The following is a 26663-nucleotide window of genomic DNA, read 5'->3' as shown; positions in this document are numbered from 1 at the left end:
CCGGCGCGCGCCCCGACAGCCGGCCCCCGGCTGCCCTCCCGCTCCTCCGAGCCGGCGGCCGACAACCCGCAGGTCCCGGCGGCGAGCGGCGCCGCTCCCCGCACCGCGGGGGTCCCCCCTCGCCCCACTGCGCCGAGGGCCCGGCCGCCCCTCCACGCTCCCTCGAGCTGTTGCGGCGCTGGGGGCGGGCCACCGCAGGGCAGCGGGACTGGGATGGGGGTGGGGGGCAGCTCGCCCGTCCCGGCTTCGGATATCCGCGGCTCGGGGTTCCCACCACCCGGACGCCCGGGGGTCTGCTCGCTGCCAGTGCCGCTTCTCCCGCCGGGGTGCGCGCCGGGGAGGGCGCCCACGCAGGGCCACGCGTAGGGCTGTGGGGATCCCACTCTTCAGGCGGCCGCCCTACCTGTCGTAGCTCCAGCGGCTGTAGGACAAGGTCCGGTGGCTGCTGACTCCCTCCATCGCCGCCTCCCAGCTCGGCTACCGGCTCCGCGGCGGCGGCGGCGGCTGCGCTGGGCTCTGCGCTAGCTCGCTGCGGGCCGGGCAGGGGCGCGGGCGGAGGACTGTACCATTCGCCCCCCCGGGGGGTGACCCCCCTCCGGCTCTGCCAATGGCGGGGACGCGCAGACTGCGGAGACCCGGGCCCGCGGGGCCCCCTCCCCCGCGCTCCGGTCCCGCGGGGGCGCGGCTGCTGCAGCCCGGCGGCTTATTTATTTATTTCCGATGTGTGCTCCGCGTCGCCATGGTAACCGCTCCATCTTCTCCGGCGTCACTAGGGCACCGCAGCTTTCAAACCTTCCCGGGATAGGGATTCCTAAGAGGCTGTCCCTTCTGCTCGCCGTACTCGGGCTCCCTCTGCAGAGACGCCTCCTCCTTCCTGGCGCCGAGTCCCATCCATTCACTACCTCCAATCTTCCGCTTCAATTACCCCCTTCTTAGGAATGGGAAGAGTAGCCCCCCTCCCCCGGAATTTTGAGGACTTCTGCCGCCTTCCAGCCCCTTTCCCCCTAGCACGTAAGACCTTTACCGGAGTCCCCCTCTCCTAAAAGTGTCGAGACTCAGCCCCCTCGTTACCCAAATGAAAACCCACTTCTCCTTCCCTATTCCCCCGGTTCCCTTGGCCCCGCTATTTAGCATATAGTGGCCCCCCTTGGGTTCGGAGGACAAAGCTCTGACAACACACCCATTTCTAGGCCGGCTCTGTGTATTTTCCTTGTGCTTTCACTTCATTACTACTAAAATTACTTTGGAAAAAATCCAGCTGTGTTGGCTCAACTCGCGGAGTGTTTTCTTCATCCACACTTGCAAGAGGACGGCCCAGGGAAGGCCCTAGGGAGAGAGGCTTGCCCCTCCCTCTCCTCCCTCCCCCCACCCTGGGCTGCTGGCTGTGGGGATTTACAGGTATAATCTTCTTGCAGAGGTCGTGGAAGCCTAAGAAGGACCTTTCAGTGCAGCTGCTGGGGGAGGCTGAGACCAGGGGCAGGGTGGAGGGGCCAGAGTTCCCTGAAGGGGGAGCGCTGGGCAGTAGACTTTGGGGCTACACTAATCCAAGGATCAGGGCCAACTAGGTGAAAACAGACTTGCTGTGAACCCTGCCGGTTACAGGCCTCCAAGTGGCAGCACACCTGTGGCATCCAGCCCACAAAAGTGCTTTTGTTTTTCACTAAGTTGACAACAATTAATGAAGAGATTTAATAGATTGGCCTTTTTGTCCTCTCTTGAAAACTAAGAAAATCTGGCAACTCTTGGACCGGCCTGCAGCATGGCAGGCATAGAGCCGAAAAGTGGCTGCTCTCCTTACAAGGAGCATGTGCTCTCCTGCGGGCCTCTGGCCCCTGCCAGCCGGCTGCTTGCACTTATAGAATCTGTCCTTGCAGCTTTGGAGTTTGCCACCCTGGGCAACAGTCATCTCTCCAACCCATGGTTTCCCATGGCCCTCAGAGTTGGGCAAATGCATCATTAGCCAGTATTTACCAAGGATCTGGTCTTCAGCAAAGTGCTGTAAATAGCAAGCAAACACTGTCCTTCCCTTGCGGGGTTTAGAGACTGACATGCATGGACTGACTCCCAAGGAGAATGCCTGTTTCTGAACCACATCTTGATGCTGAGAGTCTTGGCATATCTGTGACCTCAGGAGTGGTGGACTGGGACTCCAGAATCAAATTGTTACAAGTGTGTGAAGGCTTATTTCATTTTTTGGGTAATGGTGAGTGGAGAATGCCCCTATCTGGAGAATGTGTGGGGTCTGGGGGACCTTCCACAGTCACTGCAGAACCAAAACCCAAGCTGCTGACTTGCACATTATTAGACAAGTATCTGAGGGTGTTCTTCTCTGAAGGATTGATGGAAGAGCAATAGAACCTAAGAGGGAGACACCCTCAACAAGAAAGGTCCTGCATCGCCCCACTCCAAGCCATGCTGGCTCAGAACTGGGAGCCACAGAGACCCCTGAGGCCGACACTGGGCACTGGCTGCCAGGCCCCTGCAGCCTGCCTTGGTGAGGCCACAGGAGGCAGTAGGAAGAAACACTCCACATCATCATCAGGGAGCCAGGCAGTTGGCATAAGGCAGGAGGATTATAGCTCTAAGAGCCAACAATAAGAGCCAACTTATAGCTGTAAGAGTGGGTGTGCTGGATGCCTAGACCCTCACCTCCAAATCCTGACACCACTAAATGTACAGATAAGAAGCCCAAAGTCAGGTGTTTTGAGCCAGGGCTGAGAGCTGTGGAAAAGCTACATCCCAGACATTCTGGAATGATCCCTGGGGGAGCCCTGGGCTGGGCAAATGGAAGAGCCTACCAAAGCCCCAGAGAAAGGACCCTCGGCCCTTACCAATGGCAGTAGCCATGTGTTAGCATTCTGTGGGAGGGAGACTGTGGCAGATTTAAAGCACGGTCGCTGAATCTTTGACGTTCCTCTCATTGAGAAGTAAGGTCTATGATACCTCACAGTGAATCTCTATGCTATGCGATTTCTGAGGTTAAGTAATAAATGGCCTTATGGTTTACTGAAGGAACCCCAACTACCCTGTGGTTACTGTGCTGTGAGGAAGGCTAACCCGCAAGGGAAGGTCATATGTAGATGCTTCCACTGACAGTCCAAGCCGAGCCCAGCCTTCTTCACATCACCCAAGCACTGCACACAGAAGAAAGAAGCCTTCGGCAGATTACAACCCCTTGTCCTTAAAGTCATTTCCAGCTACTTGAGTCTTCCCAGTGGAGGCGCTAAACATTATGGAAGAAAGACAAGTCAGCCGCGAGTACCCAGACCTGACCCAGAAAATCCATGAGGACACAAAAACGGTTGTTGCTTCCCACCATAGATAATCAGACAGGCAGAATTCATCTCAGAGGAGCTGGTTCTTTTTCCCTGAACGCTGAATAATGGGTCTTTTGACTGTGAGACGAATGGTCCCATTTAGTTTACACAGAAGAGCTGCAACAAGGAAACTCGAATGTTCTGCATAGTAAAGCAACAGGAAGATTGGAGTTGTCCTCTGGTGGCTAACTGATGGCTGGAAAGAAGAAGGCTGAGTAAGCAGAGATGGTGAAATGGCAGAGGACTAGAGTCTGAGAAGGCAAAGAGTTGAGAAACTCCTAGTCAGGGCTGAGCAAGGAACTTGAGGTATAGAGGTACCGTACAAATGCTACCATAATTTGGCTTTGTCCCACACATGGGACAAAGGAGAGCAGGAGGAGGGCAGCAAGCCAAGCAGCTTGTTGGAAATGGAGAATTAAGTTAGGAGCAGGAATGCAAAGGAGACCCGGAGAACATGCCCTTCTGGAAATCCTTGGGCATATTAGGGAGGGCCTTCTAGACTACCCCAAATAAAAGGAGCCGGGCTGTAGATAGTGGTCCTGGAACTAGGGTCCTGGCTACCCTAGAGCAAGGTGGGACCTCTCAGCCATGTGAGGCTATACTGTCTAGCACGTTTTTCGGAGAACAAACAAGCAGTGGAGAAACCCAAGACTGGGGCTCAGGACCAAGAGTCACTATGGCAAAATGAAGAAGAGGGGCCTGGGAGTCTATGTCCCTGGTGAATAAACCGTGGAAGGAAAAATCCTTCGGTGTAGCCGAGGCGGAAAGCTCTAAAGGGAAACCACTCCTCATAGTACAACAAGTTCTGTACTCTCCAGAGTAAGACTCTGGAAAAAAGCACTGCTGGCCAGAACCATGTACACACTACACTGTGCCCCCGAGGCCCACCTTTTCCCCACATTTTCAATTCCCATTGCTACCAACCACATTTGGCCCTAAAAGGCAATGCTCCCCTTTAACGCTTGGGTCCTGGTAGACACAATCCCTATGTTCTTTTAGTGTACCTAGAACAGACTAGATCTGAGAGATGGGCTTCATCCCCAGGTAAATGGCACTTTGAATGATGTCACTGATGTGATGGGCCATCCCCTCTCCCCCACCTGGAGTGTGGTTTCACCTTTACAGGCCCAAATGAACAACCACAATACAGTCTCATCCATTAGCCCCCACCTCCCTTCTTCTCCATCCCAAACACACAATGACAGGGGACAAGAACATCCTCTCAACCCTACTTTGAGTCTTCAAGGCTTTCTACATGTGAACAAAGGGGTGGAGACAGAGATCTAAGAAGCCCACACAAATTGACAGATAATCTTCCTTGACTCTGCTAAGGCAGGAACAGGCCTTTATTTATCCCCAGGTATGTGGGCCCACAGGTGCTAACTATGGCTCTCACTGGGTTGGGAGATGCTTGCTTTGGATTATTGGGAAACCCGAGCCAAGGGGCCAGGCAGGGCTGACAGCTGGTTGTAAATCAGTGTCAGTGTTCAACCATTAAGTTCCAAAACCAACCAACCAACCAACCAATCACCATCCCATCACCACCACCAAAATGCTCTTAAAATTCATGGTAGAGATTTTAAAAGCAATTGCAGGAGTCAGACTGTATATGCGGTGAAAAGTTTGGTTTGGAGCTGCCGGCGGTCCTAACTCTTGTTTCTGGGAACTGGCGGTCCATTAGTGCTAGAGTGTCCTCTTAGATAAGAACACTAGGTAGAGTCTGCGGAAAATTCCAGTAGGAGGTCTTTTAGGCTTGAGAGCTAAGCCGTGCCTTCTACAGCATAGAATGACTCATGGTGCGCTGGGCCTAAGCAGAGATGTAAATATCTGATAATGGGATATCAAGATATTTTATGACTAGAAATGCCCATTGTAATCTGGGCCACCAGTCATAAACTGGATGATTTATGTGGACTAGTTCACCAGTCTTAAGCAGGCAGTTCATTGTATGATGACAACAGTACATGTGGAACTGGGTCCAGGCAGGGCCAGAGAGCAACAAGTGAGCCACATGAAAAGGTGACTTAGACTCCATGCCACATAGCCCTGTTGCCCCACTTGCTCCCTTAGTTCATACTCAGGCTTGTGGAGGTGTTCCCTACAACCACTGCCACAGGAGGAAAAAAATTTGAGCCTGGAGTATGTGTGGGTTGACTTCAAACAATGGTACAAAACAAAAATGAATTGTAGCCATACCACATACCCACTGAGGACAAGTGCGAAAGGCGAGTGGTGAGGGAAATCCTCCTAGTGGGCAGTATACTTGTCCATTAACCTTGCATGTAGGGAGGCATGGCCTGAGGCAAGAATGTGCATGGACCTCTGGGCAATGGAGAATAACTCAACTGGTTGGTCAGAGGCCCGGGTGAAGCAAGACTGGAATAGTAGAGAAGGAAGCCTGGGGAAAAGGTGCATGGGTGGACGGATAGGAGAGGTGTCAGATTATGCAGACCTTTGAGTGTCACACATTAGTGCTCACCAGAAAGCTTCTGCTGCAGAGGAAGCGTTGATAACGAGGTACACAGAATGACCTGTCTCCTGGTTTCTGTCTCAGCTAAGTGCACAGGCCCATGAATGGAGTGGGGGTGTGGCAGAGTTGGAGGCTCTGCATGAGCCCACCAAACACGTGCTCTCCCTCAGCAATGCTGACTTACCTACTGTGGCTGCTCAACCTGCCCTCCTGGAGGCGCAGCCCTCAGTATGGCGTCATTCCTTGAGCAGACTGCCCCAGCTCTGGACGGCAAGCTGACTGCATCAGACTCTTCCCACCCTGTAGAGGGCAGCAGTGTGTTTGTTCTTCCTGGAACTGAAATCTTTTTGGAATTCGGGTTTATCTGCCATGCTTGTAGTGTTTCTCCCCAGGCTTACCGAGTATCTAATTATCAACCTGGAATTCTGTGTATGAAGTCTCAGCTGAAAGGGTGTATTTTATGGTAAAGGATGTGTGACAATGGTTTTGTAAAACAAGGGGTCTTACCATGTACTCCATTACTTGGAAACAAAGGGTAGAAGGTGGGAATGGCCTTTTAAATTAAAGGCTTAGCTAAGGAGCCAGTTTGGACTGACATCCTGTGGAACAGGTCACTGGCCTCCAGCGTGTAGTATATGCACTAAACTATCAGGCCATATAGAGTGCTGTCCCCAGTAGTTAGAATACACAGGGCCAAGTAACCAAGGGCTGAAAATAGGATTGGCTCCTTTCATTATCACTCTGGTGAGCTTATTTTACAGAAATTGTTTCCCATTTCTGTGACTGGCTCTGTTGGATTAGAGATCCTGATTCTCCGGGGATGTCTTCCACTGGCTAACACGGGATTTTTCCACTTTGGGTTCCTCAAGGCAGTGGACCATCAGGTACAAAGAGTTTTATTATATGAAGGGAGCAATCATCCCTGACTGTCCAGAGGAGCTAAGGATGCTGCTGCATAATGGGATCAGGGGAGATTCGTCTGAAACGTGTGTGCTGGAGTGTCTCCTGATGCTTCCAGCCCTGGGGATGATGGTAACTAGGCAATCATGGCCAACAAAGCCTGGTAACAGCAAAGCAGACAAGGGCTCAGCCCTCCAGGAACAGCAGCCCAAACCAGCTTTGATGTTGGGGTTGTCAACTTGTCGCTTAGAAGTAGGTGCAGCAGGGGAACTGCAGTTCATTCCACTAACAGTGGAAAGTCCTTTTTTAAAAAAAGAGCTTGCGGCTGACCAGTGCCTTAAAGAGTCAGTGAGAAAGTGGGGCAGGAGGAGATTTTAGTAATGCAGAGTGCACCTTTGCAGACAATTTGGTGCCCTGTGCCATAGCATGGGGCCTCCTGACTTCCACACTCGGGACAGTTTCATGCACATTGCTCTCATGTCATGTCAAGTCCTCCTAACCAGCTAAGAAAGGACACTTTGCTCACCTGTGGATGGAGCCTACAAGTGGGAAGAAGTTAACCTCCTGATAAATTCTTTGGCCAATGTGAGAACTGGTTAAATGTCCCAGTTTTCAAGTCCCCCTTTCAGAATTCGGGGCTATTTTACTCGGTTCATTAAAGGATTCTCAGTGGAATGGGAAAAGCTAGTTTAAAACCTTGGATTGTATTGGTTTTCTTTCTACCCTTCCTTGTCTTCATTCACTTCTGTTTCTTGGATCGAATTATGGGTTGATTGTATCCCCCAAAAGATACATTGACATCCTAAGCCCTGGCACTTGTGAATATGACCTTAAACAGAAATAGGATCTCTCCAGATGAAGTAAAATTAAGATGAGGTCATCTTAATGATGGGTGGGCCCATCATTAGGGTGCGCCCTATCCAATATTACTGGTGTCCTTATAAGAAGGAAATGTGGACACAGACACCCAAAGAGGCCATATGATGACAGGCTGAGACAGAAGTGCTGCAGTTATAAGCCAAGGAACATCCAGGGCTACCAGCGTTTGGAAAAAGTAAGGAAGGATCCTCCTCTAGAGGCTTCAGAGGGGGCATGGCCCCACAAACACCTTGATTTCAGACTTCTGGCCTCTATAAATTGTAAGAGAATAAATTTCTACTGTTTTAAGACATCAAGTTCATGGTACTTTTTCTAATACAGATCACCTTCCACATAAACTACCTTCTTTCTCCAAGTCCCTGTCACATATTCTGCTCTCAGGGGACCCAAATTAAGTATGTTCCCCCTCCAGCTGAATTTTTAGGTGTAAATTTGGGGTTTCCATCCCCAGCTAACCTTCACCTCAATGAATCTCTTGCCCCCTTAGTTGGCTGCGCTGTCTTACCTGGGACCGTTTGGACACGATCCTGCCTTGTACCTTCTCCTTCTTCTTACCTCCAGAGTTTGTTGCAAGTCCCTCACTCACCTGCCAAACACTCTAGTACCATGTCAAAAGGTTAAATTCTTTTATAGGGGTCCCGGGACTGTACAGTAGCTCTGGCACCACCCGTTCCCTGGGTAGAAAGTCCCAGAAACCTCATTTTGGTCTTTAGGTCCTGGGCCAGGGTTTATCCTGAGAAATGGCAGCTCCAGGATTTTTGTATAAAAGGGCTTGTATCTTATAATCTGATCAGAAAGAGAGTGGGCCCTAGGAGTTTTACTTAAAACTGTGTTTCCAAACCATGTTTTGGAAACTACTGTGTGTTTAGAGTGATTTTGGGGTGGGGACAAAGAAAGATAAGACACTTTGGTGCCATCGCTCTGTGGGTCAAAGATGACCAAAGGTAGTTCTGGAGGTGAAGCATCGCTAGAAGCTGTGGTCACTCATTTTACACCAACCTAACCCCTCCAAAGCAGTAAGTGCTTTTTCTGTACTAGGCCCCTGGAAAACCTTGGAGCAAGGAATGTGAACAGGCAACCCATAGCCTTTAAGTGGTACAAGGCCGCCCTCTAGTGGCCATGATTCAGAAGGCCTGAGGCATAGAGCTGTGTGCTCCTTATTAGGACAGATGGAAGGAGGACAGACTGAGATGATTAAAAAAGTGATCACCATCAACACGGGACAGAAACATAAGCATGGGGCTGGCAACCCCAATGAGGCAGAAGATAAACCAGGACAGATCAGACAGATCATCCTAATCACAGCCTAGATCATCACCAAATGCAATTATTTTCTCTTCTGGGAGACACGCCAGGGTAGAGGGAGACAATTAGAATTTTGTTAGCCCTATAAAGACTTGCATAACCAAGCATGAGTGGATTCCTAAACTTGCATTGAGAAGAAATGCTGTTCCAGTGATTTGTCCCTATTTGAACACTTCTGGAAATGCTGACCATGGCTTTCATTTGGGAGAAATACTAATTTCTTCATCAACTCTGCTAGAACCTGATACCATAGTAATAAGCTGTGCCAAGTAAACTTCCAGTAAGAATGGATCCCTTGATTCTTCTAGGAGGACTGAATGAGGCTTGTTGGGGTCAGCTCTAGCTGTTAGCTATTCTGTGGGTGTTGGAAGGTAAAATGGTCTCTCCATCCAGGATGAGCCAGGCAGAACCAAGCAAGATGCCAATCCCCCAATGAAGCCCTCATCTCATACACTAAGCCTCAGAAGAGCAGGAAGACTCAAGTTCACCTGTTAACTACTCCTGGCCAGAGCAAGAATCCAGTAAGAGCCCACACCTGCTTCTCTCAAGGGTCCACAGATCACTGGACCATATCCTTGCTAGAGATGCCTCTGTACCAGCCTCCCAGGACTTCTCTGGCCCACCTGGGACAGAGCCCCAAAGCAATCCTCTCTCTCAGGACTCCAGCAGAGCCCAGAGGCTTTCTTGCACCCAACCAGCTCATAGGCTAGGGAGAGCAGATAGGTTGGGGTTGATAAAGGTAACCATATTCAGGTTTCCACATCCCTAGACTCTTCTGCTCTCAAAGCTACTCTGAGTTTTCACAGGGACTCTGGTTTAGGCTGATGGAGGAGGAGAGGTTGGTGGCATTTGTGGAGCCACAGAGGGCGGAGGAATCATATTTTCACTGGTCCTCTCTCAGCTTCCCACTCCCTTCCTCTACAGTAGAAAGAGGGCAAGCAGAAGCTGGAGATGTACTTTCATAATGGTCTCCTTCACATGCACTGTGTGGGCCTCCCAGGTGACAATGTGCTACACAGAGTAGAGGATGAAAATCATTCTAAAGAAAGAGAAACTTAAGACATTTGTATCTGTACATAGCTGTTCACAGTGGAATGATGTATTTACACAAAGCTGGAAACAGCCTACACATTCAACACAAAAACTTGCTTAAATAAATTAAAGTTTTTCTATATAATAGAAATTTATGAAACTATTTACAATAAGATTTTTAAAGATTTGATGACATGGATGATTATTTTATGTCAAAAAATTATTTTGTAAAATGCCATTAAAATTGCAAAATACAAAGTTGACTCCAAGTTCAGAACTTATACGCTACCCCAGACGACTTTCTGGAGGACCTATAGGCGGGTGTCCAGCCTCCTCCCACCCCCGCCCCCCACCCCCGAAGGTAGGAGTTGGGCGACAGAGATACTGTTTTGTGGCTGTTATTGCCACCTTATTTTACCTCTAGGCTATTGTATCTTTGGAAGCACAACTCTCCATATACAGGCCATTGTAAAATTAAGAGTAATATTTTGATGTTCATCCCTCTTCTTTCAAAGCTCTTCCACCTTTTTTGTGCCAAGGCACACACTTACGTCTCTTCTGTTCTTGAACCTCAGGCAGATTTAAAGGTATTCTGTACTGTGTCTTCCCAAGACTTGTTTCTATCTCCTTTATAGCAATTATTGAATTTTCTCATGATTGTTTACTTTTGTGCATCTCCTCTGTAAGACTGAAACCCACAGAAGGCAGAGAGCATAGTTTATTTACCCCTAGATCCCCAGTGCCCAACCCTATGGCTGCTGCAGAGCAGGTATCATTAAATATTTGTAGAATAAATGAGTAAAACAAATAATCTAATGTCTGCTGTGCTCCTTCCCTCCAGGCCCTCTGCAAAGGATCCTGATGACTTCTGATGAATTATCATGTCCAGAGTGCCTTGTGGTAATTATCCTGCAGCCACCTGGTATTCCTTCATTCACAGCACAGACATTTATTGAGAAGGTTATCATGTCTAGGTTGGCTCTAGGATCTAGGAATGTAACAACAGGATAGACAATCTTGACCCTCATTGATCTTGTGCTCCTATAGAGAGTGTTAAAAACAGAACGGGTCCAAAATAGCCACTTAATGCCAAGCCTACTTAGCATATGCTACTCACCAAACTGAGGCTCCATTACAGTTTTGGCCTCTCCCAGAAACAGACCAAGAATCACCTGGTCAGCACTAGTGAGGTAATCTGCCTCACAGACCCCTGCCATCCCAAAAAGGAAGGTGACCTTGCCACAACCAATCCATCAGTCTGCTAGCACCTTCCTTGTTCTCACTTCCTTCTGCCTATAAAATCTTTCATTTTGTACAGCTCCTCAGAGCTCCCTTCTAGCTGCCAGATGGGATGCTATCTGGTTTCTGAATCATTGAATAAAGCCAATAAGATCTTTAAAATTTACTCGGTTGAATTTTTTTCCCTCTCCCAAGCCTGAATTTTGTTTTCTAATTAGAGTAAATAGACAAGTCCAAATGGTGAGATAAATACTAAGATAGGAGCCTGTCATGCAATCATGGTGTAGGAGCACCTTCCACGAGGAGGCAACACCTAGACTAAAGCCTACAGAAGAACAGTAGTAAGCCAGATAAGGGAGCATATGTTCTAGGTGGAGGGCAGAGGAAGTGCAAAAGAAGCTCAGTTTCCCAGGTATGGAGGCAGAGTCAGGCAAGATCACGATGAGACTTACAGGCTGTGGTAAGAAATGTGGACTTTATCCTGGGCTGTGACAAGAATGGATTCAAGGGGGTGAACAGGAAAACTTTCGCTCTACTCTGCACTTACTATTCCCATCAAACAATTCTGTGACCAGATGTGTAGCTAATTTTCCCACATCAAACAATTCACAGACATCAGCTGAGTGTCCTACAATTCAACTCAATTCTGACACTACAAATCTGGAGATTGTGTGAGAGTTGAAGGTGAGGGGCTCAGTCCCACAAGAATGCCTTCCCCTACCCCGTTCAGATACCAGTCACAAGTCCAAGCTGTCCCCTGTGCTCTGACATACCAGCTATAAATTGGATCCCCCCTCCTTGGGTTTGATTAATTTGCTATAGCACCTCACAGAACTCAGGAAAAACAGTTTACTTACCATCACTGATTTACTAAAGAATATTAAAGGATTTGAATCAATAGTCAGGTGAAGAGATCCATAGGGTGAAGTCTGGAAGGGTCTCAAGGACAGGAGCTTCTGTTTCCGGAGTTTGGGGGTACAGTACCTTCCTCACATGCACGTTGTTTCTAGATGCATTCTTACTCATCAACCTAGAGACTCTCCAAACTCTGTCCTTTGGGTTCTTATGGAAGCCTCACTTCATAGGCATGACTGATTAAATCACGAGGGTGGAAAGGGAGGGGAGGTTCAAGGATTCATCCAAGGTTTCTGGTTTTGACAAGAGTACCAGGTATGTCATCACCTGAGAAAGGAAATTCAGGAGGTGATTTGTGGGAGAGGAAAAGATAATCAGTTCAATATGAGGCATGTTGAATTTAGGATGCTTTTGAGACCTCCAGGTGAGATATCTGGTGTCCATTTAACTAGTCTGCAATCAGTTCTGAATATGGGCCAGCGCTAGAGCTGAAGACTGGCCATCTTTAACCAACTGGCAATAATCGTAAAGGATTCTAGGAGGGGAGGGGAGTGGGGGTTTGAGTGAGCCTGATGGTGGGTATTAAGGCACATATTGCATGGAGCACTGGGTGTGGTGCATAAACAATGAATTCTAAAACACTGAAAAGAAGTTAAAAAAAAAAAAAAAAAAGGATTCTAGGAAATCTTCCTGGCACAAGGTGTGGAGTAGACAGTGAAGAGGCCCAGGCTGGAAGTCTGGGGAATGAAACCTTAAGGGAGGCTCAGAGGAGGGAGTGATGTGGGAAATACAGAAGAAAAATTATTAAATTTCTTTACTACCTGCAGCCCATCGACAAGTGCTTGAAATAGGCAGCGTGACATTCCTCTAGGAACTTGGCTGCCTCAATGTTAATACTTTGTTAAGGGCAAAGGGCAAACAACCGCCCCCCCCCCCAATCCTGTAAATCTATTTAACATTTAAAAATTCCTTTGGAAACTTCCTTTATCTCTACTCCCTCTCACCCTGCCCCCATGATACATGTTAGCAATCATCCTCCAAGCATATGGCCTACTGATATATATCTGAAGGGTCTCATGACTGAATTTTTATTCAACAGTAATAAATGACATTTTCCTAACCACAGCTAGCCTTCTCAAGATCCTGGAAACTTGTTTCCAAAATAATTGGGAGGCTTAGGCTCTAACCTCCTCCCAACTTGAAAGTATATACTGGGCCACTCCTCGTGACCCCAGTGCAGTTCTTTCTGTCCATGGGTCCTGTCCCAGTGCTTGAATAAAATCACTTTTTTGCACCAAAGATATCTCAAGAATTCTTTCTTGGCCATCGGCTTCCACCCCTAACATCTTTTCTACATCAGAAGGACCAGGCTAAAGCATAGAAAAGACTGGGTAAAGGGAATGGCAGAAAAGCAGAGGACTGTGGTGTCTTAGAACTTAGACAACACATACTGTCTGTCTCACCCAGATGCATTCTCAAGTTTTTAGCATATGCAAAACCACATACAAAGAGAATGTGTGAACACACATTCACAGTAAAAGCAAACTTGTGCACATGTTAGCACAGGCTGTTAAAAAAAAAATACAGTACCATCCTTTTTCTGTCAACCTAGGCATGGAGTGCTCTTTCCTTATGAACAGCTCCTTAGCCAAGAGTCAGCAACGACGGAGCCACATGGTTGACACTGTCTCTGAGCCTTTGCCAGCTTTCTGTGCTTAGAATGCTGTTTTCTTCTCTCTCCTTTTTCAGTCTGTTTCCTCCAGCTTGGATTTTACTTCCTAACTGGAAGCCGTCCATGACATCCAATGCCTTGTGATTCCCAATGCAATCACCTCTTTACTTGTCTGTCCCCTCCAGAAGGTTCTAAGCAGGCACCAGGACCCCTTGCTCAGCATATTGTTGGCATTTGGTCAATATTACTTTACTCAAATGAATATATTCTTCAGCCTTTCCTCAAAAGCTTTGGTGCAGCCCCACAGTTTATCAAAGACATTGCAATTACTTAGCTACATTTATGACTTCACCATTTGGTCTTCTAAGGAATACAATTCAACTGAGTAAATATGAAGATTTAATTGGCTTTGTTAAGCCATTCATGAGTTGGGCAGCATCCCATCTAGCAAGAAGAGATGCTCCCAGGAGTTGTACAAAATGGAAGGTCTTCATAGGAAAGAGGGTAGGGCACATTATGGGCAAAATAAAAAGACTGTTTCAGGCCAGGACATACCCTTTTGGAAGGGAGGAGAAAGAAATGGCAGGGTTTTTCATCATCCCAATTGCCTCACTGATGTTGATCAGGAAATTTCAGATTTGACTATTAAAATAAGGTGACATTCCTGGGATAGGCTGAAACTAATTAAATCTTGCAGGGGTGGGGGCAGGGCAAATGACTCCATTTTGGGCTTTTTGAACATGTCCTGACCTACCCTTCTAATCCTTTTTCTGGACACATCTCTGTATTTCTAAACTTCTACCACTCTAGTAGCCAGGCTTTCCATATACTACCATCCCTTCAATCTTATTTGTCAGAACCAGGATGCTAAACTCCCATGTCTCATCACCCAAGTTCAACCAGTCTCCCCACAAACCTGAGTCTGCCTTAAAAATCCTCTTCAAATGGAGTCTTGTTACCATTCCCACTGCCACAGTCATCTGAGCAATCACAGAGGCCTGACTTGTCTTCCTGCCCCTTTTTTCTTGTTCCATCCTTCCTCTACACTAGGGTGATCTTCCTGAAATCTCTAATTATCTAGTGCCTTCTCACTTCTCAATACCCAATCTCCATAGTCTGACGGCCTTTATGGTCTACTTCCTGTACTAGCTCCCTTAGGTTCTGAACAGGTTAAGGTTTTTTTAAATGTGTTTCCTCTGCCCCATTTATCCTTTCCTAATTTCCTTGTTAAAAATAAAGGCTAGCTCAGGTATCACATCCTGGGTAGAATCTTCCCAGGCTCACTGACAAAGCTGGTCATTCCTTGTAATATGCTCCTTTTACGTTGCATTTTCGCCCTATTAGTGATTTCACTGGGCCACTAAACTGTGAAGCAGAGGGCTACAAAGAAAAGAAAAAATCCAGGCCCAAATTAAAAGCGTTTCGTTACTAATTGTGTTCCCTATCTTAAGTAATGTACTCATCTGAGCCCAGCTCCCTCTGTAAAGTCAACTGACCAAACAAGAGAGGGGCTCAGGAAGTGCTAGATCCAGCACTCCTTTTCTACTGTTTTGCAACTATTTACTTTTGCTTTCCCCACCGAGACGTGAACTCCTTAAGGCCAGTAAAACGGAGAGCACATTATTCACCTAGTGTTGCATGGTATTTGGCAAATACTAAAATCTTAACACTAAATGAGTAAACAGTGAACACACAGCAAATGGCGTGCCAGGCTTACTACCCGCTGTTAGTGTGATGAGACGGCTTCAGAGACTCATTGCCACTTGGCATCAATCTGCCCATTGAGTCAAGGGGTCCAGAACCAGAGTTCCTACAGGGTTAAGTCCAGGGGCTCAATATACTGGAGGATTCGCACCTGTGGGATCGATCCATTCTGAGTCATTGTGTACTTCTAGGACCCAGATATCTAAGGGCTCAGGGTTCTAAAGTCAAAATGCTCATGATCCCAGTGTAAATCAGGAAGACCTACAGGGAGGTAAAAAGGAAGGTGCAGGAATATGCTATCTATGCCTATGAGCTAAAGTTCTCTATCAGAGCAACCATCAGAACGAAGCTCGTTGACACTGGGTAAAGGATTACTAAACAGCTTCGGAGGGGAAGAGGGACTCAGAAATGGGAGGGGTGGTGGGCCTGTGCTTAGTAGGGCTACTTGGTTGGCATGGTTTGTAGGATTGGAAGGACTAATTAGTTTGGGGTGGCTAAGGTCTGTGGAATGTTTGGGCATGATTTGGGGGACAAGTAAGATGGGTTAGTATTAGAAGGTTCTAGTGTAGGAAATGCTTAAAACTGGCTGGGGGGGGGGGTCGGTGGGTGGGGTCCTTTGGAAAGCTGTTTGAGTAGGGGTAGGGAAAGTTTGGCTAAGATTGTTGAAGAGCCCTGAACAGGAACTTTATGTAACAGGGTGGCGAGTGGGCCAGCTTTGGAGCATTATCTTCGTTGGTATAGGCTTGTTCCAATTTTTGCTCAGACTGTGGAAGTCCCATCTTAGCCTTAACTTCCTAACCATTCCCAGTGGATTGCTGCTTCTCCTTCCAGTCACGGGATCCTCAGAACTGCTAGCAGTCACTGCTTCCCCACCCCACTCAGTACAGAAAAGGATAGTGTGCAGCAGCCACCAGGCAGGGCAGGTGGCAAAGAACCCTGTATCGTGTGCTGAACCAAGGCATGCCAGGCGGTGGTTTCGCTTATTCTGCCTCATTCCCGGTCCTCTTATGGTCCTAATTCACGCAACCTGCATTTCTCACTTGGCCCACTCTACCTACCTTTCAGATGACCCATGGCATAACCCTAAAAGTTACTCCTGTCTCCTTCAGAAACTTCGTAGAGGTCTCCCTGAGCTATTCTGGTTCTGGCAAGCCTGCATCAACCATTCTCTTGCTAGCCATCTTCTACACCATGTCTCTTCACTTGTCCAGGCCACGATCTACCTCTGCTCCACTCAGTCTATTCTCACTCCTGGGAACGCCTCCTTGCCATCTTTCTACCTCCATTCCTGGGATCTAGGTTTACCTCCTCAGTGAAAATCTTCCCCAGTGACTCTTCTGGGGTCACTGTTAAGTTTATAATCTCAATTCCAGAAGAAATACTTTCAGCTGTCCCCAGCTTAAAGACAGCACACTTCTTGAGAGATGGTATTTCTTTTGTCCCATCCTATGCTTCTCAAGAGGGTCAAAGGTGCTAGGCTCTGAGCAGCCTCTAAGGGAAGAGGAATGGTTAGATTTTGCATTTTAACTCTGTAACAATGCGCTGTCCTTGGAGGCTTTTTTTTTTTTTATTGAACATTTTAAGATAGTGTCCTGCTTACAGCTGCAGAGCAACTCTCCACATCCATGTTTTAGTTGTGTCTCCTGCAAACAAAGTATGGCTGGGGTTTGTTTTGCTTTAAAATTCAATCTTTTTTTTCCTCATTACTTTAATCCTTTTTACATTTCCTGTTACTGTATCTCGACTTATTTTTACCATCTTTATTAATTTACTTTACCCACTTTTTTCATGCTTTCTCATTTCTCAACTTTAAAAAAATTTCTTTCCATTTTCTTATTCTATTATTTCCTATCACTTTCATTTGGAGGTTATATATTTTTTTAGTGATCAACCATGGCATTTTAGCAAGCATATTAAAAAAACTCAGTTGGTATTAAACCACCCATCCAAAAAATAGAACACAAACACCTGAACTCTGATCAACCCTTTTCCCATTATGCATGTTATTTTTAACCTCACAATCTGGCACAACTTTTGTCATCTCATGTATTTATGTTTGCCTACACGTAAAAAAGCATCAGGACGCCTGGGTGGCTCAGTGGGTTAGGCTGCTGCCTTTGGCTCAGATCATGATCCCAGGGTCCTGGGATCGAGTCCCACATGGGTCTCCTTGCTCGGTGGGGGGCCGGTTTCTCCCTCTGCCTGCCTGACTGCCACTCCCCCTGTTTGTGCTCTCTGACAAATAAATAAATAAAATCTTAAAAAAAAAAGTATCAATACTATACCTATCTTACGACCCCAAGAACTTGTATTTCCTAAGGTTACCTATTAGAATCAGAACTGGGATCCAGGATGGGTTCCTAAGTTTCTTACTACTTTTGAACTGTTCTCAGTTTTAGACATAATAGCTACCACTTCCCATATGCTTTCTGTCATCAGGCACTATGTTTGCATGTTAACCTGATATTTACTACTTCATCAAAATCACACAATATTCTAATGGGCTAGGTCTAATTATGATCTGCATCTTACGACCCTCAGACTTTGTCTTTCCTAAGGTTATAGATCTCAGAACCAGAATCAGGACCAGGCCTTTTTGATACCCACTTGCCTTCACTCGCCTTTTCACTTCAATATGTAAGCAACCTTCAGTTCCTGAATAACGACCCATTTCTTTCTCAACCTAAGACATCTAGCAGTGCCCAGGTAGAACACTCTAGGAAATCAGATGAAAGGGCTGTCGGATGTCACCGCTATCCCACAAAATCCCTGGGAAATGTAATCTAGTCTTTGCTTAGATTCTGCCATTGGCACATCTCAACATAACCAAAAGAGTCATCTTAAGTTACATATTACCCAAGAAATTTGGGGTTTTGGGGAAATCTCCTTAATCTATAAATACTAAATTTGCCTCCCCAAATCATACTGGCAAATAGCTCTTGAAATAACTATTCAAGTAGTTTACAACTCTGACCACACTCACTGCTCTTTCAGTTCAGATTAAGTATCCAATTCTCTTAATTATTTTCCCTCCATGAATTCTCATTTTTACTTCCTGTGGAAACCACATGACCCATTGAGAAATGGTTCAGAGTACTGTCAGTGAATACCTTTCCAGACTGAAAGCCAAAAGAGAAATTTGTGGAAGTGCAGTTAATCCTCAGAAGACTGTCTTTCCACGAGCATAGACTCATGGATCCCAGGACTAAGATTTGTACCCACTCCCTTCTTTCCTCTCCACTTACTCACTAGCACATGCTCTAGGTACTCCTAACTGTGCACAGGGCAACACTTCGTACTGTTATTCGCTTAAGATGCTATGGAAGAGAAGTGATAAAAAGCTATTTTCTGGAGGCCGAGTTTGCTCTAATCATAGGCAAAAGAGTGGGAATATAGTACCTTTATAAAACCAGTGTGCAAAGAATGCTATCTGGTCTGCAGTCAGGTGAAGATAAAGTGACTTGAGCCTGGGCTATGGGTGCAACCACTGATGGAGAGTCATAAACACACAACCAACTTCTACCCAGAGTATTCACTTCCTGGTTTCTGCGTGAGCTCTAGGACAGGTTTCCCCCCACCCCTGCCCAGCAGTAAACTCATGTAAGATGGATTCATTTACAAAAGGTAGGCTACATTTATTTAGAGTCACAAGCACTTGACTGACTTGGTGTGACTCAAACCACAAGAAAACCATTCTACTTCACTCCACTCTGAGTCCTAGGGTGGCCCAGACTGGCAGAAGTGCTGCGTGGGGCCCATTCACAGGTTTACAAGTTTCTCATTGAGGGCAATCTGTGACTGTGTGAGATTGGCCAGGTAGGTCACCATCAGCAGGTCCTGAAAGAGGAAGAAGCCACAATGAGTGAGGGGTTGGGAGGAAAGGGAGAAGAAAGTCTGGCATTGGCCAGCTCCATGGTGGACACTGGTTATGAGGACAGTCCTGGATAATGACAGCTCAGGAAGAGACTGGGCAAGAGTTGAAGGTGGAAGATAAGAAGGAAATGTTTGAGAATACTTTTCATCTCTACCGATACACTAATAAGCTTGGGGTGCTTTAATCAAGATCTATGGGTAGAATATGGAGGGAGGAGTATCTGTGAACTCAGATGGGGAAAATGAGAAACTGCATTTTCATTAACCTCTGGATTTAGCATTTTTTCCAACCATGAATCTAGGTAACAAGTCACAGTAGTATCAGCAGTTCCTGAGATAATGCAATCAAGGAAGAGAAGGTGGGGGGATCTCCAAGCACATGTACTATCTCTTCCTTGCTCCCAACCTGTACTGCAAGGGGCCAAAGGCAAAGCCCTTCCTCCAGGTCATCTCCCCCAATTCCCTTCACATCCATACATGAGCTGAGATGGGGGAAGACATAAGCTCCCAGAAGCCTAGGGATAGCACTCACATTGATGTTGCTGTTGAGCATGGTCTCAAAGTCATCAGGAACTATCTTGGGTACTTGGTTAACCAGACTCATCAAGAAGCGGCCCACGGTATTGTCAGCTGACACCTTTCCGGACTGAGCACCAAACAAAGATTCAATGAGGCACAGTTAATTCTCACCACCAAGGACTGCCACTTGTCAGCACACCTCTCGGTGACCTCGGAGTGGAGATCTATGCCCTCCTTTCTTTCCTTCCCCTTCCTCACCAGCACATCCTCTGCATACTGCAACACTGTGCTCAGGGCATCCTGGATGCGAGCTGATGCCCCTCCTACTTGCTGCAAGTCGCTTGAGAGTCCAATTACCCGGTTGGGGCTAAAACAGGTCTTCATGATCAGGTCAACTGTGGGAGTAGGATGGGGAATAGAAGAGGCACAGAGATTTCAGTCATTCCACCAGGAAAGAGATGATCTCTAATCATTCTGTGAACTCTCCCTCCTCCTACTGGACACAGCCAACTTCTCTAAACTCCCCTGCTCTGCCCTTATTAGCTTTTCTTCCTACAGTTAGAGCTCAACTTCTATATGCAGTATGCTAATCACTGGGTTTGCTCTTACATGAATGTCATATAAGAGCATATCATGTAATGCTCTTGTATGAATGGTCACATAGCCTCTGGTACTGATCATTTCCCACCTCTAATAATTCCACAAATAATTCCTGGAAGCCCATTTATAAAGGAGAATGACTGTGACTTTAATCACAAATCTCAGATCAATGGTTCCTCTTCGACCCAAAGCCCTCCACTTGTTAGAGAGCGGCAAACCCCTCTCCTGAAAAATGCCACACCTCAAAAGAAGGTATCAGAAAGTTACTCACCTCCAATGCGTTCGGTGTCATAATATGCGTATTTCACTGTGAGAGGTGTGAACATCACCCCCATGGTTCTCCCAGGGACACCCATTAAAGTGCTGGGGAAAGAGAAGTCAAGGTAAACAAATGGACTTGGGAGAGAGCTTTCTACTCTAGGCTGGGAAAGCAGTTATACCAAGAGTATGGGTTCCCCAGTTCTGAGATAAAAAGGCTAGAACCATCTAAACCTGAATCTCGTGGGAGCAAGTCACTTTTTTCCCTCTAGCCCATTCCATATACAAACCTTGGCCTGGGAGAGGGCACTCAGCGTTTAGACGTGACCTGTCCCTTCAGAGAACTGCTTCACTCACTGTACACCTCAGTGTTGAAACAAGACATTGGATTTCCCTGTGGAGCTGGCTGCCGAGATATACACCCCCACAGAAATATGAGACTGAGTCCTTCATCAGCATGGAAAAAAGCCAATGAACTCCAGCCCATCAAGACTAGATTGGGTGCTCTAAGTCATCTCACTAAAGGTGACTGCTTTGACTATGTCAACAACATTATTTTCAACTGGACCATGAAGAGTCTGAAATATCTGAAAAGGCTATGAAATCAGGCAATAACTAAAGCTTAGTGGTACACCAACTAGCCCATAAGCACTTGGCATCCACCACCATTGTCTCTCCACGTTGTGGCTAACTGTTACATCACGATACACGAACAGCACAAAGCCAAACTCAGTAAGAGAGGCACTAACAACTGCCTTCACTCTAACCTGAAAAGATAATCCTTCCAACTCCTCCAGCAGCCCCTTGTGGAGCATGCCAAGGGAGCCTTTCCCAATTTCCCCCATCAATGGGCATTTTAACCACCTGCAAGCTCAGTGTGTCAAAACTATAATGTTATTGTCATAAAAACTGTACTCAACCCTGATAATAGATGTATTCAAAAAAGCTCAGTCATCTTTTAACCCGCACTACTCCAAATTCTGTGTTCAGTTCTCAGGCTAATGGCAAACTAAAGGTGGACTCAGAGAAACAGAACATGGTGAAGGATCGTGACTAAAATACCATGTGAGGATCAGCTACAGGAATCGCGAAGAGTCCGTTTATAGAAAAGATGACATGAAAAACATGACAGTGTGTGTAACTACCTAAAGGGCTGTCATTTGAAATTGGTTAAGAAATTGGATACCACAACTGGTATCAGTGAGTGGATATTTCAGGGGCAGATTTTGTTGCAGAGTAAAGCTGTTCTAATAATAACTGCTGAGAGTGAGAAATGGGCTTCCTTAGGAGGCAATGAGCTATACACTGAAAGATTAAACCTGCTTTGGGTGGAAGTGGGTGTCATCCAGGCATGGTATCAACTAGATATGCCTTTTACGCCCTTGTGTCCCAAAACACTGGTCACCTGACATAGGCCTTGATGCTCATGCGGCCATTCTGGAGGCTCGTGTCCACAGTGAGGTGAATGGGGTTGGGGGCTTCCCGGCTGTAGTACTCATGGATCAGCACAGAATGCTCTGTGATGTCATGGCCTGTAGCATACCTGGAAAATGGAACACAGTGTGGATTCATGTCTACATGTGACATTAAGACCAAACATGATAGTGACATGGGTGTCTCTAGGTACCTGACACTTCTATGGTAATGTTACCGCCAGTGACACCCCAAATGTAAAAATAACAGATAAACCGGAAACTAGATCAAGTCAGATCCAAAGTTGACTCTCAGAGTTCTTGCAACATTTTAAGTCACCAGCAAGGCAAAAATAACTTGCTCAGTAAAAGCTACATTTCAAAGTAAATATCCCCGGCCTCATGAGATCAGAACTGCCAGCAAAACACACTAAATTCGTAGATCCTTGTGGTAATACACCTCCAACATTCTGTCTCCAAAAGAGTATAATGCTTAGTCTGGTGGCAAAAAAACCATGGCAATCACCAAAACTTTCCATTCCCCCCACTTCAACTTACCAGCCCAGGATAAGCTCATTTGGAGAGACTTTCTTGTGTAATTCATACATGTTCTTCGCAAATTCCATGTCAACAGCCACCTAAGAAGGCAGGCAGAAAAGGAAGCTAAGAAGCTAGAAGTTCATAGAAAAAAGTGGAAGAGAAGGACAAGGGGCCACCCCCCAGCAGACAGAAGAGGCCCAGCAAAAATATGTAAACATAAAAAACAGCTCTTTGAACTGCTGGACTTCCAGTGACGAGCTCAACATACTGTGCTTAAGGAGAGCCTAGCGAACAAGCAACTACAGATCACACAATGGCAGCTCAAGCCCCCACTCACCTCATCTTCTGACTCATTGTGCGGCACTGAAAAGCAGTTGGTCACCTCCACTGAATGCTTGTCAACGGTTCCTGTGAGAGAGAATTGTCCATGTTTTATAAAACCCTAGAGCTCTCAACAGCCTCTGACCATTTTCCAAATGTTTTCAGAGGCTTCCTCAAAGTCGATGAATGAAAAACTGAACTCATAAGCTCCAAGTTCGGGCATGTGCATCAATGGAACCAAGATTCTCCAGAGAACTGAAGCTCTGAGTGATCTTTTTCCTTTAACCACCAATGAACGCGTCTATTCTTCCTTCACAAGCTCTTCTGCTCTCTGTTCTTTCCTGCTACCAGTGCTGTGCCAGATTGTCACTCTGCGATCTTCACTTTTCAGCCACTACATTTTCTCTTATAATTCAATCTGCAAAACTACCTGGAAAATTCTGACAATGTCTACAAAAGCCACCCATACAGAAGCCTAGCTTCAGAGTACAATTTTAGGGAGTTTCACCTGTACCTCCCTTTAGCCATCTAGTCCCATGGTCATAACCTTAACCCCATCATCATCCAGAAACCTTCTACCTGTGAATCTTAAACATTAGTATCAGTCTTTTACCACAAGCTCCCATTCTAGTTCTGATATTCTTAACTCCTACTACGTTTGTTTCTTTCTTTTTTTTTTTTTTAAAGATTTTATTTATTTATTTGACAGAGAGAAATCACAAGTAGATGGAGAGGCAGGCAGAGAGAGAGAGGGAAGCAGGCTCCCTGCGGAGCAGAGAGCCCGATGCGGGACTCGATCCCAGGACCCTGAGATCATGACCTGAGCCGAAGGCAGCGGCTTAACCCACTGAGCCACTGAGGCGCCCTACGTTTGCTTCTTGACCTAAAACTGCTAGTCCCTTCGGTTCTCTATCTTTCTCTAACCTACTGGCACCACCCATACAAGGCTTCAAGCACCTCCCCCTCTGCCACAGACCACAGTGCTTCCCAGCATTGAGGCCGGGGTCTTGCCAGGGGCCGCAGCTATCTGTCTGTTTTATTCCACTTCACTATGGTTTCTGTTCCTGTAGCTGAAACAGTCTCCAAACCCAGTGGATAAAAATGTTCTATTTGACTTCTCATCAGCATTCAATAAACTTGACCATTTCAAACTTCTTAAGCAGTTTTAATTCTTCTATAGTTCCACGCCACTAACCTTCATCTTGAATTCAAGGTTAGAGAAGTTTTTCCAATTCTAAAATTCTAAATACCTAACAGTTTTATGGTACTTAAGAGGTTCCAGTGACTTCATTTAACCAAATTAAGTATGTTTCACAAGAAAATTTTAAGCTCCCAGTGATCAGTCTATGTTTTATTCTTCAGTAAGTACCGTCTTTATAACACCTAGCACTGGACCATGATCCCAGTCTAGAAGAAGGATCTAAATATCTAGATTACAGTTGGTCTAACTAGGGTCACTACAGTATCTGAGGCACTTAGTGGTCTCCCCAGGTGAAGAACTGTTTCTTTAGTTAAACACCTCCAGTGAGTTTGGAACATTTGGCAGTGCAGCTAAAAGAGTAAATTAGTATTTCTCAAGTGCCAAGTTAGTGTTGCAAAAATCATTTACAACAGAAGCTCAAAGCAGGACACAGTTATAGAATGCTATTACACTTTGGGAGGTTAAGAATGGAGGTGAGGGTAGTAGTGTAAGATGAAGAACTGACACTTAACACTTTTCCTGGGATCCTGGAAAATGAGTGGAACTTGAATGACGGAGAGCAGGGAAGCCACTTGGAGCAAACAGAATACAAAGGCTTGGTTTGAGGAAAATCTTGACAATGTTTGGAAGATAATGGATCAACTGAAGTTTCTGTAAATTGCTAAAGCTTCAAGGACAGAGAGTGGGAGAGAGTGAGTGCGTGTGTGTATGTGTGCATGTGCACATGCTGGTGGGGGGGTGTATACAGCCCTGATGTGGTAGACAGCAACCAACAGCCATTTTGTACCTCATGTGTGCCAGCAGTTAGATGCTTACGATAATAACGTAGTTCTTGCAAAGACTAAGTCTAAGTAGCCCCTGAAAGAACTAGACTTTAGGTAATTCGTCCCAAGGCACATGGTTGATATCTTGTGAATCTACTTACAAATCTTGTCCTCTTTGCAACACACCACTTGTCTTCTATGGACAATTACATATTTAAGAATAAGAAAAATGAGGAATAAGGCTAGAGTGGACTCACAAAGGTATCTACAATTAGTGACAAAGATGGGGTGAAAACGACTGATGGGATCAGCAGTCCCCAGAGAAAGGGGCACGTAATTCTTCTTTACTGCTTCTCAGTTTCACAAATTAACATTTTCACGAGACAACAGAACAGAAGACCAGGATTAAATGTTTAGGAAAGCAAAATACTATTGAAACCCTAAATGAGTTTCTGCCAAACTGGTTTACTTGTTCAAAGGAATGTCTTTTTAAAGATGTCATTACTCCTTTGCCAGGTGGTTAAAAACGTCTTTGTAAACACCTGGAATATAAAAACATTTAGTCCGTAAAAGTGTGTGTGTGTGTGTGGGGGGGGGGGGGGTTGGAGGGGCGAGGTCACTGGGTTTAGAGAGTCAAACGTTTTTGACTTCTTAGCATCCGAACTCATTTTTGGCGGTTTGGGACTAATCACGCTTGACCTGGAATGATACTGGGAAGATTAAAAACAGAATGTAAATCATTCGGCACATGGTATTTATTCAGTAACTCCGTACTGCTTACGTATTTTATGTCGACCAAAGTGACAGCAGTCTGGCAGGAAAGTAAACATCCCTTAAGGAGATAAATCGCGGCAGGAAGGTGGGATGGAGAAACAGGGAAGAGGTCAATGCGGGTGGGACGAGCAGTGAACAAGATAAAAGGGAGCTGGGAGGCGAAAGAGAATGTCAATTCGGTCTGACCACTTACCCAGCAGGGTCCCGATAACTCGGGCAGCGCCCTCGTTGCGTCGCTCGTAGCTGTCCACGATGGAGGCCAAAATGACCGGATGCAGCCGGACCACACGGCCGCCGGGGAAGGGGCCTGGGAGGGCAGGACCCGGCAGCGACTGCGCCGGAGTCTGCGCTGGGGCCGGCGTGGAGGCCGGGGTCTGGCCCGGAGCCGCAGTCGTGGCCGAGGCAGTCGCCGAGTCTGAGGAGGAGGCTGGAGCCGGCGCTGGAGCTGGGACCGGCGCTGGAGCCGGAGCGGGCGCTGGCGCTGAGGCTGGGGTTGGGGCCGGGGCTGGGACCGAAGCTGGGGCCGCGGTGGCGGCCGGGGCCGGGGCTGGAGCTGGAGAGGCGGCAGGAGCACTCGCCGGTGCAGCCGGTGTGGCCATCTTGTCGAGCGAGAAGGAGGCAGGAGCGGAAGGGAGGGAGTTGAAGAGTATTAGGAGCACGATAGGCTGACTATGCACCACGTGAGCTAGAGCTTTGCGCCTACTGGTTACGGATGATGCTTCTCCTGGAGCCACACTTTCCTGCTGTGGGTTTGTGCTCTTTGATTTCTGTCCGATGAGCATTCAGTGGGAATCGAACTAAGTAGTTCCGAACAAACTTGGGAAGGCGCGGTCAGAAGAGGAACGTGTTCGTCTGCTCAGCTGCCGCCAGATGGACCCAGAGGGCGGAGAATGGGTCGCAATTCCTGTTTTCTGACTTCAAAGGAATAGGGAATGTTAAAGTGCGTTTTAGACAGCATCATGAGATGTCAGTGCGGTGACTTACTCACTCACCAGTTTGAATATCTGCCAGACGCTGTTTTAGGCGCT

General features: G+C 46.7%; 2 protein-coding genes across 3 annotated transcripts in view; both read right to left on the bottom strand.

The window, feature by feature from the left end:
* The window catches only part of TUB (TUB bipartite transcription factor), a 101901-nt gene extending 86319 nt beyond the window's left edge, over positions 1-15582 (bottom strand). Inside the window, exon 1 of one of the 2 annotated variants that reach the window (XM_032356855.1) lies at positions 15525-15582. In XM_032356855.1, coding sequence (XP_032212746.1) covers positions 15525-15541 — 17 coding nt within the window. In that variant the 5' untranslated portion in view covers positions 15542-15582. Of the gene's footprint in view, positions 1-403; positions 927-15524 lie in introns of those variants that run through there. The other variant, XM_032356852.1, reaches the window with a different exon arrangement.
* A 3401-nt stretch (positions 15583-18983) lies between these two features.
* EIF3F (eukaryotic translation initiation factor 3 subunit F) lies at positions 18984-26269 on the bottom strand. The gene is made up of 8 exons (XM_032358812.1): positions 25829-26269; positions 22913-22983; positions 22594-22673; positions 22029-22166; positions 20637-20728; positions 20024-20160; positions 19779-19892; positions 18984-19210 (listed from the first exon to the last, which is right to left on the bottom strand). The coding sequence occupies exons 1-8, from the start codon at positions 26232-26234 to the stop codon at positions 19133-19135; spliced, it is 1116 nt and encodes a 371-aa protein (XP_032214703.1). The 5' UTR covers positions 26235-26269; the 3' UTR covers positions 18984-19132.
* Between the last annotated feature and the right edge of the window lie 394 nt (positions 26270-26663).

This window comes from Mustela erminea, chromosome 9 (assembly GCF_009829155.1).
Source record: "Mustela erminea isolate mMusErm1 chromosome 9, mMusErm1.Pri, whole genome shotgun sequence".
Taxonomy (NCBI): Eukaryota; Metazoa; Chordata; class Mammalia; order Carnivora; family Mustelidae; genus Mustela; species Mustela erminea.
Note: the sequence above shows the minus strand (reverse complement) of the source record. Positions and strands in the feature narration are given on the sequence as shown.

What these genes read in the sequence shown, in the direction of transcription:
- EIF3F (XM_032358812.1), bottom strand. Translation starts at nt 26,234, where the DNA reads ATGGCCACACCGGCTGCACCGGCGAGTGCTCCTGCCGCCTCTCCAGCT. An exon ending in AGCATCAAGGCCTATGTCAG is followed by an intron (nt 20,729 to 22,028) that starts GTGACCAGTGTT and finishes CTCTTTCCCCAG; the next exon opens with CACTTTAATGGGTGTCCCTG. An exon ending in AGTATGCAGAGGATGTGCTG is followed by an intron (nt 19,893 to 20,023) that starts GTGAGGAAGGGG and finishes TTTGGTGCTCAG; the next exon opens with TCCGGAAAGGTGTCAGCTGA.